Source organism: Colossoma macropomum, unplaced genomic scaffold (genome assembly GCF_904425465.1).
Source record: "Colossoma macropomum unplaced genomic scaffold, Colossoma_macropomum, whole genome shotgun sequence".
Lineage (NCBI taxonomy): Eukaryota > Metazoa > Chordata > Actinopteri > Characiformes > Serrasalmidae > Colossoma > Colossoma macropomum.
In genome coordinates, this window is record NW_023494806.1 from 23,296,381 (window position 1) to 23,312,653 (window position 16,273).

The 16,273-nt window shown below is 38.3% G+C and overlaps 2 protein-coding genes across 2 annotated transcripts; both read left to right on the forward strand.

Annotated features, from left to right (window-relative positions):
- Nucleotides 1-690: 690 nt before the first annotated feature.
- Nucleotides 691-1,485, forward strand: LOC118827310 (C-X-C motif chemokine 11-6-like). The gene is made up of 4 exons (XM_036598620.1): nucleotides 691-809; nucleotides 905-1,031; nucleotides 1,125-1,214; nucleotides 1,354-1,485. The coding sequence occupies exons 1-4, from the start codon at nucleotides 752-754 to the stop codon at nucleotides 1,364-1,366; spliced, it is 288 nt and encodes a 95-aa protein (XP_036454513.1). The 5' UTR covers nucleotides 691-751; the 3' UTR covers nucleotides 1,367-1,485.
- A 4,576-nt stretch (nucleotides 1,486-6,061) lies between these two features.
- LOC118827304 (C-X-C motif chemokine 11-6-like) lies at nucleotides 6,062-7,182 on the forward strand. The gene is made up of 4 exons (XM_036598615.1): nucleotides 6,062-6,256; nucleotides 6,380-6,506; nucleotides 6,612-6,701; nucleotides 6,840-7,182. The coding sequence occupies exons 1-4, from the start codon at nucleotides 6,199-6,201 to the stop codon at nucleotides 6,874-6,876; spliced, it is 312 nt and encodes a 103-aa protein (XP_036454508.1). The 5' UTR covers nucleotides 6,062-6,198; the 3' UTR covers nucleotides 6,877-7,182.
- The last annotated feature ends 9,091 nt before the right edge of the window (nucleotides 7,183-16,273 follow it).

The following is a 16,273-nucleotide window of genomic DNA, read 5'->3' on the forward strand; positions in this document are numbered from 1 at the left end:
ACCGATAACACTAGAAATATTCAGGAAACTGGGAACAAGGGAACTACAAAGTCAAACGGTGGGTATATGAGAGTATTAATGAGTGCATGAACTGGCTGCAAATGTGATAATGAATGGGTGAAGCCAGGATGGAGCTGAAGCTGAAGTAAAGTCTCTCCAGAGCGGAAACAACATGACAATTTAAATGGATTATAGTGTAAACTGGAAACATACAGGACTGTACATCAGTGCACTATAGATTCTTCGGTGTTCTTGCTTGATGCAATACAATGAACAACCCTGCTTTGTTAGTGCAGTGAGTGAGCTGTCAGTAAGTTTGTAGAAGGCATTCAGAATTTCCTGTTGAACAAAGCCTGAATCACATTTGAGCTATTGAGCCATGCAGGCATTTGAATTCTGTTTCTCTACAGTCAGAAATGTGTGACTGATTTTACTGCATTTGGAAGATTATTCTGTTTTGTCTGGAGAATGACAGTACAGTTACACGAGACGTCCAAATCATCATGGCCTAATGACCTGCTGACTGAAAGTCAAACATTTCCAAGAAATAAGAAGTTTAAGAGGATGCAAGACTTTAGGAAGTGAAAGCAGCTCCAAAAAAGGCCGTGTCCGCCAAAACGGCAGGGAAAGTCCAATCTGAGCGTATAAAAGCAGAGTGACGGTCTTCATTCAGTCACTGCTTCACTCTGACAGCTGCCTGAGCAGAAACCAGCAAATCGTCACTGCGAGCTTCTTCAAGAACACGAGCAAAATGAAATCTGCTGCAGCTTTTGTTGTTCTCGCTTGTCTGCTTATGGTGCACGTACAAGGTAGGAGTCTTTCTGTCACTGATTAGATCTAAATTTAACTGTAGCTCATTGTATTTTTGCACAGCTAAAATGTATATAATTGTATTTGTTTGCAGGTCAGGCCAGGCCAAGTGTAAAGAGGTGCTTATGTCAAGGTTCTGGGGTGAACGTGGTTCGTCTACAACGTGTTGAGAAAGTTGAAGTTTATCCTGCTGGTCCATCTTGTGAAAATGTGGAAATTATGTAAGTCCTCAGCATTTCATTATCAAATGATGTAAAATACCAAACAGTTCAGATCCTTTCAGTCATCTAACTGGTTTGTTTTGGCTCTTTTAGTGTCACTTTGAAGAACGGAGCAGGACAAAAATGCTTGAACCCAGAATCCAGTTTTGCCCAGAATTACATCAAGAGAGCCATTAAAAAGAGGTGAGAACATCAGCTTGAATACAGTAAGACTGATAGTTCTACAGTACTCTGAGCTGTTATTCAGTGAAAAAGCACTGAAGACTGAAATATATTTTAAGCAAAAGGGGATCAAATTAAAATGAATATTTTTTGTTTTCAGGAGTCTGCAGTGAAGCCTGTGACACAACTACAGTGAAGATGTGGAAGAGGAGGTTGAAAACATTAAGACAGTGAACGTTGTTGACTGTATTTATAGTTACCTCAAATACTTAAGCTACTTCAATGTATATAAATGTGCTTAAACTACTTGTATATTGTAAACACTGTAAATATGTCTGATGTTTAATTTATAAAAGTCATGTTATATCTATATACTGTGAGATGTTTAATGTACAGACTTAAGTTTATTTTTTATGTACTTTGCTGGTTTTGATGTTGATATCTGAAATATAATAAACTGTGCCTGATGAAGGTGCCTGAAATCTACAGATACAAATGTGATGTGTTACTTATTAACAACATGCATAACAATGTTTACTCAATATCAACTTTCCTGTCAGCATCTGTAGATGAGCTGATATTTGATGTTTCGGGTTATGATGTCAGGGATTCACTGAAAGAAGCTGCAACTCCAGCAGATAAAATAGTTTAGTTAATGTGGCCACAATGGAGTGTAAAATTAGTTGGGGCTAAACCAGTTCCCCATTTAGCCCCAACCACACTTGCTGGGTTCATTAGGCAGAAGTGATAGTGTTACTAGATCTGTCTCCAGAGCTGATTCTGTTACTCACTTTCAGAAAAGCTCATTTAGCCAGTCAACTTTTTCAGTGAGAGCAGCACATTTTTAGAACACTTTGTCCAAATACATTCCCAAATAAAGCCTATAGTATATTAAAGTGTAGTTTAAGTGAATGGCTTATTCTCAGTAAGGAGTCTGTACATGAATTTGAAGTTTTCAGGAAATGTTTTAACTCCATTCAAATGTTTATTCTGTAGTCTTCACACTATCTATCCTATTCTTAACTAACTGTATTATTTTTTTTCCTTACTGTGTGTATATTGTCTATTATGTCTAGGATAATAGCATCAGGCCACAGGGACTACAGTTGGCTGAGGTTAACAAGTTGGCTGAAACTGGCACATTTAGTTTGTGTTGATTAATGTGCATCATCCCTGATAAATAAACAAGCCAACAAACCAATAAACTGAACCAAGCTGCAGTAGAACTAGCTGCAGTGACTTTGGTAGCTGACTAGCCAGCTAACATCCTTATGTCTAGCATTAGCTTTCTGGTTAGTAGGTTTTCTTACTAGGCTTTTATATGTGAAAAATGTTAATACAGTGTTAATAACATGATAAACATTGGTATGTAAGTAAATGTCAACAATAGTGTATCACACCTAAGATGCTTCATTCATATTCTGCATGAGCTAAATGAATAAAACAGGATGACACATGAATTTGCAGGAACAATTCCTGCTCTCTCTTTCACTTTCTCAACTCATTTCAACTTATTTATTATGAATAAACAGATGGAGGTGACTTAATGTCCTTTTTCTGGTGTCACTGTGTGCTTTAGTTGTTATGACTGTCTTTATAAAGCTTCTTTACTAAGAGAGACAAAGAATTACTGGAATAGAGAGCAAACAGGACTTGATTTGAATAAACTATGCGTGATTAAAAGAGCTGTTAATTTTTTTAGTTGGGCAAGTGATGACATTTTTAAAAAATTAGAAATCTGTTTTGCACCACCAAAGCACTTTATGATGAAATGTAAAAACGTTATATTGTAGTGTCTAGATGTAGAAGAACCAGAGGAAAACATTGTACTTGTGGGCAAATGCTCTTTTATTGAACAGGCAGCAAGAGAACCCCCCCACCCAGCACTTCTAACAGGCAGGTCACTTCTAGGCATATGATTTCACTCTGTGGTAAACACTAGCACTACTACCTCACAGTCCAGCACAATAAAGCTCAACATATGAAAACATCTCCAACCAATAACCAGCAACATTATCAAGAAGTCCAGGTCTTACCAGAATCATGGCACCTCCCGAGAGCCTCTGCACACAGCCACTTTGCATGGCCATGCCTCCTGAGCTCTGGCGCCAGTGCAGCCTGTGATAGGATGCCACAATATCAAGTAAAAAATTGCATGAAAAACTAAAGATATGTGAACTCCTTCCCACTCAAAAAGAGATAAACTATTTTGTTTCAATTTCACAGGTGTGAAGGTGGAAGTACTGAACTTTTAGAAACTAACACCCTCCTACTGTACATCAGTTTCAAAGCAGGAGTGTCACTTTCACGTGTGATGCAAGAAATCCTGCAGATTAAATTGTAAGACACTGACTAACGTTACTGTAACAACATGAATAAAAGTATAAATTCAGTTACAAATAATACTAATGACTGCTAATGTGTCTGATATTCAATGTCAGTTGCAGTTTTGATAAGTCCAAACATCCTGTAGTTACTGCTTTACTGTGTTGACTGGTGCATCATAAGTATACAAAATGTATTGTTATTTGCTTTAATTTAGAATTAATTTCAGTTGCAATCATCAGTGTAGATTAATTTTCAGATTTTTCCTCTCTATCATGACGATCCAAATAGGATGTGAATGGGAATTAATGGCAATAATGTAGCCTGATACAAGAAACAAGTCAGCCTGCAGACCTTTCACCTGAATCTAATGTCTGCATTCTGCACCCTTTTATAAATTAATCTGAAATTCAGCCCTGATGTTCCCTTTCACGTGACCTCAGCAGCATTCAGAGAAAGTTTCTGAGAAATGAAAAGACTGGAAGAAAAAGGAACCTACAGCACTGTAAAACAAAAAGTAAAACTGACTCTCAGTCAAAACAACTACAAAGACAGAATTTCAGGTGGGGAAGCCTCAGTTTAGAGTATGAATTAAAGCTCTGGATCTGCTTCACTTACAAATAGAAATTACAGAGAACAACTGATATTGTTATATTATTACTGGTATGTAAGGGAGGGTGGCTAGAAAGAAGGTATTTCTGAAGAAAAGCCACATCAAATTTGTAATGAAACCAAGTCTAAAACTTAAATCTAAACGAAATGCATGAATAATCAGACCAAACAATGATCAAATCCAAACACCTCATTTTCTTTAGAAACTCAAAGGCAAAAGAGTGTTGAGGTCACTGCATTAGATTCTGTAGGCACAGCGTCAGTGACTTTGGTAGCTTAATAGCCAGCTAACATCCATATGTCTAGCATCAGCTTTCTGGTTAGTAGGTTTACTCACTAGGCTTTTATATGTGAAAAATGTTAATACAGTGCTAATTAACTTATGATAAACATTGGTATGTATGTAAATGTTGAAAATGAAGTGTATCACACCTCACTTAGTAAGATGCTTCATTCATATTCTGCATGAGCTTAATGAATAAAACAGGATGACACATGAATTTGCAGGAACAATTCCTGCTCTCTCTTTCACTTTCTCAACTCATTTCAACTTATTTATTATGAATAAACAGATGGAGGTGACTTAATGTCCTTTTTCTGGTGTCATTGTTTGCTGTAGTTGTTATGATTGTCTTTAGGCTGCTTCTTTACTAAGAGAGAGAGAGATTACTGGAGTAGAGAGCAAACAGGATTTGATTTGACCACACTATGCCTGATCAAAAGAGCTGTTGATTTTTTTACACAAGTTGAGCAAGTGGGAATAACATTTTTAAAAAGTTAGAAATCTGTTTTGCACCACCAAAGCAGTTTATAGCTTAATGTGAAGACTTTATATTTTAGCAGCTAAGCGTAGAAAAACCAGAGGAAACCATTGTACATGTGGGCAATGCTCTTTTATTGAACAGGCAGCAAGAGAGACCCCCCACCCAGCACTTCTGAATACATCACGATCGCCAGCAGGTCATTTCTAGGCATTTCTAGTTCACTCCGTGGTAAACACTAGCACCCACTCCAACTATCTCACAGCCCAGCACAATAATATGAATACATATTATTCATATTATTATAACATATATATTATTACAACATATGAATACATCTCCAACCAATAACCAGCAACAATATCAAGAAGTCCAGTTCTTACCAGAATCATGGCACCTCCCGAGAGCCTCTTCACACAGCCACTTTGCATCGCCACGCCTCCTGAGCTGTGAGATCTGTGTCATGTGATGGGTGCATAAAATTAATCAATGATGCACAGCGTTACAGTAATAATCACAACCAGAACAAAAGAGTAAACAAAACAAAAAACACTAGAAATATTAAGGAAATTGGGAATAAGGAAACTGCAAATTCAAACGGGGTGGGGGGCGGTATAGAAGAGTATTAATGAGTGCATGAACTGACTGCAGAAGTGATGATGAATGGGTGGAGCCAGGATGGAGCTGAAACTAAAGTAAAGTCTCTCCAACAACATGACAATTATTATATAAATTTACACTACATGGATTGTAGTGTAAACTTGTTTTAACATACAGGAATGTACATCAGTGCTCTGCCGATCCTTTCAGTGTTCTTGCTTCATGCAATACAATGAACAAACCCAGCTTTGTGCAGTGAGTGAACTGTCAGTAAGATTTATAGGAGGCATTCAGAATTTCATGTTGAACACCCCACAAAGCCTGAATCACATTTGTGCTTTTGAGCCATGCAGGGATTTGATTTCTGTTTTTACAGTCAAAAATATGTGACTGATTTTACTGCATTTATATGATTATTTTTTGTTTTGTCTGGAGACTGACAGTACAGTTACATAAGACATCCAAATCATCAGGGCCTAATGACCTGCTGACTGAAAGTCAAACATTTCCAAGAAAGAGGATGCAAGACTTTAGGAAGAGAAAGCAGCTCCAAAAAAGGCCATGTCCGCCAAAACAGCAGAGAAAGTCCAATCTGAGCGTATAAAAGCAGAGTGACCGTCCTCATTCAGTCACTGCTTCACTCTGACAGCTGCCTGAGCAGAAACGAGCAAATCATCAAAGAGAGCTTCTTCAAGAACACGAGCAAAATGAAATCTGCTGCAGCTTTTGTTATTCTTACTTGTCTGCTTATGGTGCACGTACAAGGTAGGATTCTTTGTTTCACTGATCAGATCTAAAAAAACCTTAAAACTCTGGCTAATTGTGTTCTGTACAAACAAACAAATCTAATACCACAACTAAAATGTATATAATTGTATTTGTTTGCAGGTCAGGCCAGGCCGAGTGTAAAGAGGTGCCTATGTCAAGGTTCTGGGGTGAACGTGGTTCGTCTACAACGTGTTGAGAAGGTTGAAGTTTATCCTGCTGGTCCATCGTGTGAAAATGTGGAAATTATGTAAGTCCTCATCAATTCAGAATCAAATGACGTAAAAAAACAAAAAAAGAAAGAAAGAAAAAAAATCCTTTCAGTCATCTAACTGGTTTGTTTTGGCTCTTTTAGTGTCACTTTGAAGAACGGAGCAGGACAAAAATGCTTGAACCCAGAATCCGATTTTGCCCAGAATTACATCAAGAGAGCCATTAAAAAGAGGTGAGAACATCAGCTTGAATACAGTAAGACTGATAGTTCTACAGTATTCTGAGCTGTTATTCAGTGAAAAAGCACTGAAGACTGAAATATGTTTTAGCAAAAGGGGATCAAATTAAAATGAATATTTTTTGTTTTCAGTGAGTCTGCAGTGAAGCCTGTGACACAACTACAGTGAAGATGTGGAAGAGGAGGTTGAAAACATTAAGACAGTGAACCCTGTTGACTGTATTTATAGTTACCTCAAATACTTAAGCTACTTCAATGTATATAAATGTGCTTAAACTACTTGTATATTGTAAATACTGTAAATATATCTGATGTTTAATTTATAAAAGTCATGTTATATCTATATACTGTGAGATGTTTAATGTACAGACTTCTCTGAAACACTCAGTAAGTTTATTTTTTATTTACTTTGCTGGTTTTGATGTTGATATCTGAAATATAATAAACTGTGCCTGATGAAGGTGCCTGAAATCTACAGATACAAATGTGATGTGTTACTTATTAACAACATGCATAACAATGTTTGCTCAATATCAACTTTCCTGTCAGCATCTGTAGATGAGCTGATATTTAATGTTTCGGGTTATGATGTCAGGGATTCACTGAAAGAAGCTGAAACTCCAGCAGATAAAATAGTTTAGTTAATGTGGCCACAATGGAGTGTAAAATTAGTTGGGGCTAAACCAGTTCCCCATTTAGCCCCAACCACACTTGCTGGGTTCATTAAGCAGAAGTAACAGTGTTACTAGATCAGTCTCCAGAGCTGATTCTGTTACTCACTTTCAGAAAAGCTCATTTAGTCAGTCAGCTTTTTCAGTGGGAGCAGCACATTTTTGAATATGTTGATAATATACATCACTAACAGCAAAACTTACAGAATATTCGAGCACAGTTAAAGGGAATGTCTTACTGTCAGTTGGGCGTGTGACTGTGAGTGCATGAAGTGCTTAGGGGGTGTGTCTATACAACATGTCTTTCGGGAGGTGCCGTGATCTTAGCTGAAGACGAACTGTTGTTGTGCAGTTTTTCTTAGCTAATTTCCTTATTTTTTCCCTTGTTTCCTTTGTCCAAATACATTCCCAAATAAAGCCCATAGTATGTTCAAGTTTAGTTTAAGTGAATGGCTTATTCTCAGTAAGGAGTCTGTGCATGAAATCGACCACTCTGCAAACCCCACTAAAACTGAAAAATTATTTTTTGCCAGTCTATAGAGTGACAGAATACAGACAAAGAAATCTGAAATCTGGCCTTATGAACTGCTGCCTAAAAGCCAGAGCTAAGAACTAAGAAAGAGGAAGAGGAAGCAAGATTCAGGTGCTGAAAGCTCTAAACAGCAGGAAAAATGAAGACTGAGCATATAAAAGCAGAGTGACAGTCGTTGTTCAATCACTGCTTCACTCTGACAGCTGTCTGAGCAGAAACCAGCAAATTCCAAATCGTCACCAAGAGCTTCTTCAAGAACAAGAGCAAAATGAAATCTGCTGCAGCTCTTGTTGTTCTCATTTGTCTACTTATTGTTCATGTCCAAGGTAGGATTCTTTCTTTCACTGATCAGATCTGTCTAAATTGAACTGTAGCTCATTGTTTTATAAAACATGAAACAGATGTGTAACATTACAGCAAATGTTATATCATTGTATTTATTTGCAGGTCAGGCCAGGCCTGGTGTAAAGAGGTGCTTATGTCAAAGCATGGAAAGTATGTGAGTGCGCTAACGTCTTATATAAAGAACTGTGGTGCAGCATAACTCGATTTCATTCAGGTGTCTGACTTGTTGGATTTGCTTTTTTTCATTTTAGTTTTCATTTGAAGAACCACACAAGAAGAGAGACAGAGGGGTGCAAGCAAATGTTAGCCTGCTAATAAATCAGCAACAATCAAGAAATGGGTCAGGTGTAAAGGAGATTAAAGGGTGTCATGATGTTTAGCAGCAGAAGTTGTAATATAGTCTAAACTCATACTCAAGATAAATATTGTTACTTTGGTGAAATGACTGCAGTACAGTAAAAGTACCTTTCATCATCAGCACAACAAAGAATTAATAACAAGAGGTGGATTCCTTTTGTCATAAATTTACTATTTAGGTTTAAGGCAGCAATGAAATTTAAAACAATTTATCTTTGCAGTTAGAGTGTTTTTTTCCAATTATGAATATATTTGTCAAGCTAGAACAACACAGTTGATTTCTGATTGCTCACTGTACTCATTGCATGGATTCCATCAGCAGCACACCTAGGTCAATTTAATGAAGGACTGATTAGATAAACTGGAGCTGAATCTCAAGTAGCTCCCTACTGCCTACACAGTGCACTATGTGAATTATGAAATTTTAGCTTCTTCACACAAATACTGCAATATTTGTCCAGTAGGGAGTTATGTGCCTGTGGCCAAATTCCAAATGACTCTTAGACATGTAATGCACTGTCTAGAAAAAGTAATGCAAAGTCTAGACCTATGTTGTGGATTATATAGGGAGAAGGGATCCATTTAAGTCTAGGTCCTAGATGGTAACCGTAAATACTGGGCTTCCTCGAGGAGAGAATTGGAAATCGATGGCACAATGACATGTAAAACTACATTGGATTGTTTATTTGTGTATTTATGTTTATTTTATTGTGTGTGTTTTTTAACAAATAAATACTCACCACCTGTTTACACAGACTTTTGCGCAGTACTGTATATACACCATGTTACAGCCTATTTCTTTTGCAGTTGAAAACTGTGGGCTTTAGGCTGGAGATTTCTGAAGGATGTGGCAACCTGTCCTCTCTCAATTCTTTGTCCTGTGCTGTTCCTTTGCTCACCCCTGCTCTTTGTTGTCATGAGTTAAATATATATATATATATTTTTTTTTGTGAGGTCAATTTATAATGTTTGTGTGACTTTATGAACCAAAAACAGCCTTAATTCATTTCTATATGACCATTGCCGTCTCCTAAACGCCTAATATTAACATCCACAAGACATCTTTACAAGGTTCCACGCAAGTTTTATGGTGTCCTTTTCCAGTCAAACTGCAGACTAATTCCTTAACTGACACTAAAAGAAGTGCAAGCCAGTCATGAAGAACAGTATCTAGCAGCTAGCAATAGCATTATTTTTTTCATTTTTTACACTAAGATTTTACCAGAATTAAACACATATTGTAGCATTGGAGAGGGAAACTAAACTCACAGGGGGAAATGAGGGCCAGATTATCAGAAGACAAATGTAACACAAGGATGGTAAAACACTTCCAGCACACTAATTTATAATAATAATAATAATAATAATAATAATAATAATAATATTGCCGGTGACAACTCAAAGTGCTCTACAGACAGGTGATAAGCCTAACAGTAATAGAAGAAACTATGAGTATTAATTTAAAATCATATAAGACAATGACACAGATCAAATTAAAAAGATAAATACCAAGAGACAAAAAAATAAGAAAAGATGCTTTTAGATGCTTCTTAAAAGTGAGCACTGAGCTGGACTGTAATAAAGGTGGAATTGAGTTCCACAGTTTAGAAGCATAATAACTGAACAAGTCTCTCCATGTTTTCTGAAGGTATTTGTAGAAGGTCAGTAACTGCAGATCTAAGATCGCATGCTGGAACATAAACAGACAGACACTCTGTGATGTAAGTGGTGCTTTAAGGTCATAAAAACTAGTAGCAAAAAAGTATAATCTATCCTAAAAGATACAGGTAGCCAGTGCAGTTCTTTCAAAAGGGGAGTGATATGATCTCTCTGTTTTTGTTTTTTGTTTTTTGCTTTTTTTTCTAATGTTTTTATTGCATTTTGTATAATCACAAACATTGTTCAAGTGAGACAACAAAAAGTATGCTTCTGCATCAATCCCTTACCCTTTGACCCACCCATCCCCCTAGAACCCATCCTTCCCACTAAAGCTGCTCTTGGGGGTCTGGCAGAGATAAAAAGAAGATCTACCAGAGCAAGAGTGGTCAAAATCAATATATAAATAATAATAAATGTAAATAATAAACTACAATGTGTACAAATGTATAAATAACATTAGGGGAAGGAGCAGACAGGCACAAATCAGGGGTGATGCCAAATAGGGCTGTAAAGGAATTAGGGCCTAAATTACAGCTGAGGACTTGATTGAGAGTGTCAAATATATTAGACCAAAAACTAGTAAGTCGGGGGCTTGTTCAAAACGTGCACATGGTCAGCACGTGGAGACTGTTTACATCTCTCACAAGCATCTCTTCGATTCGGAAATTGTTTTGCCTGTATTATATTTAGGTTTATTTATTTATATTTAAGCCTAGCAGTAGTAAAGTGAGCTTGGAGCACCTTACACTGCAGTAGGCCATGGATGAGGAATGTACCCAGTCCAGGATGCCAGCGGTCGTCTGAAATAGTAATTCCCAAGTTCTCCTCCCAGGACTTTTTAAGAGTTTCAGTAGGTGCTACCTCTACAGAATTAATTAAATAATAAATAACAGATATGAGTCGCTCCTGGGAATGGTCAAGAGTAAGAAACTGATGTTTCAGGGGGGCAGTTGGGGAAGTGGGGGAAAAGCTTTTGAATCAAATGTCTGGCCTGAAAAAAATGAAAGAGGTGACTATCGGGTAAATTGAACTTAGTTGATAAGTCTGAAAAGGATGAAAAGTCACCATCCTTACAGAACTCGAAAACTGTGTTAAGCCCGTTACTTGACCAGATGCGGAAAACAGGGCTGGAGCAGGATGGAGGAAACAAGTGTTTTTTTAGGATGGGCATATGGATTGAGGCACTATGAAAACCAAAATGTTTCCTAAATTGGAGCCAAATTTTGATAGTACTGGTAACAACCGGATTAGTAGAAGCTTTGTTAACAGATATGGGAAGCTGGGAGCAAAGTACAGCATATAGAGAGCTACGGGAGGACAAGATCTCAATATGAGCCCAAGGTGGAAGACTGTTTAGGGCTTTCCAATAGGCCCAGTAAAGTAATTTATGGATGTTACAAGCCCAATAGTAGTAGTGAAAGTTAGGGAGCACCAAGCCTCCTTCAGTCTTTGAAAGCTGGAGAACTGACCTCTGAGATGTGCAGCTTTGTTGTCACATATAGATGCATTCAGCAGATGATCAAGGTTGACAAAAAAAGACTTACTAATGACCACTGGGATATGTTGAAAAGTATATAACAATGTAGGGAGGGTGACCATTTTAATCAAGCTGACACGGCCCATAAGCGACAATGGAAGGGAGGCCGACCTGGTTATATCTGATTTAAATTTGTCCAGCAGAGGCTGAAATTTTTTGGAGAAAACGTCATTAAATGAGTTGGTGAAGAATACTCCCAAATACTTAAATCCCCCTAATGCTATTTTAAAGGGAAAGATCGACTGCGGAAGGGACTTTGCTAAAGAGTTAACAATAAATAGCTCGCTTTTTTGCAAATTCAATTTATAACCAGAGAGTTGGCTAAACTGATCCAAAATTTCCAATATTGGTGGAAGGGATGAAGTGGGGTTAGAAATGTAAAGAAGAAGATGATCTGCGTAGAGGAAAAGTTTATGGACTATGTTGTAACATGTAATGCCTTCAAATCTTTCCCGGCTACGAAGCCAAATCGCTAAGGGTTCTATTACCAAATTGAAAAGCGGGGGGGATAGATGAAGTTCCTGGTGCATCCCATGGTACAGAGGAAGAGATGGTGACTGCATACTGTTAGAATAGATGGATGCAGTTGGGGCAGTGTATAAGAGACAGATCCAGTAAATAAAGGTAGAGTCAAAACCAAATTTGTCTAAAATGAAGAACAGATAACCCCATTCCACCCTATCAAAGGCTTTTTCAGCATCAAGGGACACTACAATTTCAGGAGAGTTAGAATAAGGGTAATAAAGAATATTAAGTAATCTCCTGGTGTTAAAGAATGAATGTCTGCCCTGTATAAAACCTGTTTGGTCAGAAGCAATCAGGTCTGGCATTATCTGCTGAAGACGACAAGATAGAACTTCGGCCAGAATTTTGAAATCTATGTTTAAGAGTGATATTGGTCTATAACTACTGCAAAGGGTAGGGTCTTTATCCTTTTTGAGTAACAGAGAAATTGTCGCTGCAGATAAGGTTAGTAGAAGTTTGCCTTTGTCAAAAGAGTCATAGTATAACCTTGTCAAAATTAGGAGAAGCTGTGTGGAAAAAGCTTTGTAGAATTCCACTGTGAAACCATCAGGCCCAGGGGATTTTCCATTTTTGACCCTATTGCCTCTTGTATCTCTGGGTTGGAAATGGGCCTACCCATGTCCACGGCCAGAGTCTCAGTAACTTTGGAGTAACTCAATGAGTCAAGACAGCGGTGTAACTCTGAGGGGTTGAGGGGCTGTTCTGACTTGTAGAGGTTGGAATAATGATCAAAAAAAGACTCTGTAAATTTCAGCTGGGTCTAAGGTTATCGACCTGGAGTCGTAAGCCTCACGAGCCTGGTGGACAAGTAACATCCCCGCTTTATCTCCCTGTTCAAAGAACAGTTGTTTAGATTGTCGCAGTTGTCTCACTATTTTGTGCATCATCAAGAGGTCAAGTTTTGAGTGCAACTGAAGGTGTTTCATGTAAAGAGTGGGGGAAGGTGCGGAGGCGTACATCGTGTCAAGCTTGAAAAGTTTGTCTGTTATCGCTGAGGACCTAGCTCTCTCCACCCTTCTCACCTGAGAGGAATAGGAAATTATCTACCCACAGATAAAAGCCTTAAAGGCCTCTCATAAAGTGTCACTACCAACCTCAGGGGTGTCGTTAACTGCAAAATAGAAGCTAATCTGTGCGTCACTGAAGTTCTTGAATTATTGGACAACATATCTCCATGACTCTCCATTGTTAGCAAAGGTTGGGGCAGAAGGAAAATTAATATCAACTGTTGTAGGGGCGTGGTCTAAAATGACAATGGTGTGATAATTGTATGAGTTAACATAGTGGAGAAGTCTGTTATCTAGCAGAAAAAAATGAATCCCTGAGAAAGAGTAGTGTACATGAGAGAAAAAAGAGGGTAGATAAATGGGGTTATCTGCCCTGAGGATTTTTAAATCTCCAGGGATCTGACAGAACTAATCGAGATTGATGATTTAACACAGCACTGGCCGATTTGGACAAGGTGACCAGCAGCGACCTATCAAGACTCATATCCTGGACAAGGTTAAAATCACCACCTTTGATTATGTAGTGACTGTCCACATTTGGGACATTGGAGAAAAACTTCTTAAAAAATTCCTCATCATCCCAGGTGGGGGCATACAGACAGGCCAGGATCACTGGCACATTATAAAGTGAGCCTGAAACTATGACATAATGCCCGCTGGAGTCTAGATTGGAATTCGTTGGTTCAAACATGACATTTTTATGAATGGCGATAGCAGCTCCCCTGGCCCTGACAGAAAATTTCAAATGCTCTGTTTTGTTTCTGTTAGGATGCGTGCTGCTGCATTTTGTACGAGTTGTAGAGGATATTTTGTTTTCTTAGGAAGTCCAGTTGTTCAACTTGGCACAGCATTACAATAATCATCTACGCATGTAACAAATGCATGAACAAGTTTCTCTGCATTGCTCTGGGATAGAAAAGGCCTGAAAATTTTGTGGCATCCACATATATGACACACACCTGGTAAACCTGTCAACAGTCTTAACTGCCTTATTAGATATGCATTTAATTGTTTGAAAACAACTTTTCTAAGACTTTAGCTAAAAAAGGAGGGTTTGAAATTGGTCTAAAATTGTGTAGCTACTCTTTTTCAGTAGTGGCCTCATTAAAGCAGTTTTAAAAGCTCCTGAAAAAGCACCTGTTGACAGAAAACAGTTTACAGTAGTTAAATCATTATTTTGAATGCAATCAAAAAACATCCTAATGAGAGAAGAAGGAACAGGGCCAAGGTCACATGTGGATGAGCTTAATTTGTTTAGAACCGTTGTGAGCTTCTGTCAAGAAGAAGAAGAGAAAGATGTCATTACTGATATAGGTGGTTTATCAGGGACATTATAGCAGCTTGTTTCAGCTGGCTGAGCTATACCCTGTCTTATCAAGGCTATTTTGTTTTGAAAATGAATTGCAAACTCTGCCAATTTTAGAAGATAAATAGGATACCACCATAGGACACACTAGCGGTAAAGTTGAGGCCAGTTAGTTGGTCTATGGTGGAAAAAAGGATTTTGGTATTATCTTTGTGTTTATTAATTACTCTAGAGAGGTACGATTGTCCAGATATTTTCATAGCATTACTGGAAGTGGATCTGATAGATTATCAATATGTCCATATAGTAACACAGAAATATCATCAAAAAGGTTGATTGCAACATAATAATAATACATTTATTCACCAACAGTGGTACTGGGGCACTAAAAGTCACTGTTATAAATACATGCCACTCCTCCTCCTCACCTACCCTGTCTTACTGTATGCATAAATCTGTAGTTTTCTGGAGCAGCTTCAAGTAGATTTACAGCATTTAGTAGCGTTGCTGTGCCATTACATTGAGTAAAGTGAGGTTTAATTCTCTCACTACTCACTATACTAATGTGTTTGGGGAGGGAGACTTGTCTTTTGTATGGGTACATAAATTAAATTATTGAGATTTTGACCAAGCATGTTTTTCTTTAATTTTCTAAGGGCACAGGGTTTGATGACTCTAACAATGTTATTGGAACAAATCACCTGGCAACTTTGTGCTTCTGACAAGCTTTAGTATTGGTGAATGGTAGAAGTTGAGGAGAAATTGATACTACTTACCCAGCCGTTGTTTATTGCCATTACGTCCAGTCAGGCCTAGTGCAATACCTTCTCTATGTTCTCATAGGATGACAGACCCACAGTGGCTTGGGTGTAATCCGTCCCTGCGGTCGTAGGCCAGTTGCTTCCAGATTAGCTGAAAAGGACACGATTTACCATAATCAAAACATTCACAAAATCTCAACTTTAAAATAACAACATCTAATACATAATTAAACAAAGACTGGGAGGGCCACACAGCATTCTGGGAGTCTTCTGCGTGCTCCTCTCCACTCTCCCAGCTAGCCCCAAACCTTAAGTCCTGTGATGGCACCACAAAGCCCCCCAAAGGGGGGGTTTAACTATGTATTTAATTATGTATTGCTCTTCAGCAGTGGGTGCCCCAGATCCTCTCTCAGGGCAATGTCCTTCACGGAATTGTGCCATCTGACCCGGCACATGTCATTGAGATCATGGCGGCGGTTCTCTGCATACCCCACTACGGGTGGGCTGTCCTCCCCTGACCCTTTTTATGTGAAATCTACAAACCTTATTTCTCTCAGGAGGACACCCAGGTGCTTGTTCAGCCTCTTGTCATCTCAAGGCTTGACTTCTGCAACTTGCTCCTGGCTGATCTTCCTATGTGGGCCATCAGGCAAATGCAGTAGCATGGCTTGTCTTAAATCTTAACTCATATCACTCCACTGCTGCGTTCTCTTCACTGGCTTCTCAAGCATCAGGGTTTCAGACAAACAAAGCCCCCCTTAATCAATTAATCAGCCCCCCTTACCTTATCACAATTGCCAAAACTTGATATGTACCTTATGACCAGAGAACTCTGCAGTGTTTCTGTATAGAATTGCTGCATGGCT

Excerpts from the sequence above, each read along its gene's own strand:
- LOC118827310 (XM_036598620.1), top strand. The coding sequence starts at position 752 with ATGAAATCTGCTGCAGCTTTTGTTGTTCTCGCTTGTCTGCTTATGGTG. Across the intron at positions 810-904 it reads GCTTATGGTGCACGTACAAG|GTCAGGCCAGGCCAAGTGTA; the intron begins GTAGGAGTCTTT and ends ATTTGTTTGCAG. Across the intron at positions 1,032-1,124 it reads TGTGAAAATGTGGAAATTAT|TGTCACTTTGAAGAACGGAG; the intron begins GTAAGTCCTCAG and ends TGGCTCTTTTAG.
- LOC118827304 (XM_036598615.1), top strand. The coding sequence starts at position 6,199 with ATGAAATCTGCTGCAGCTTTTGTTATTCTTACTTGTCTGCTTATGGTG. Across the intron at positions 6,257-6,379 it reads GCTTATGGTGCACGTACAAG|GTCAGGCCAGGCCGAGTGTA; the intron begins GTAGGATTCTTT and ends ATTTGTTTGCAG. Across the intron at positions 6,702-6,839 it reads AAGAGAGCCATTAAAAAGAG|TGAGTCTGCAGTGAAGCCTG; the intron begins GTGAGAACATCA and ends TTTTGTTTTCAG.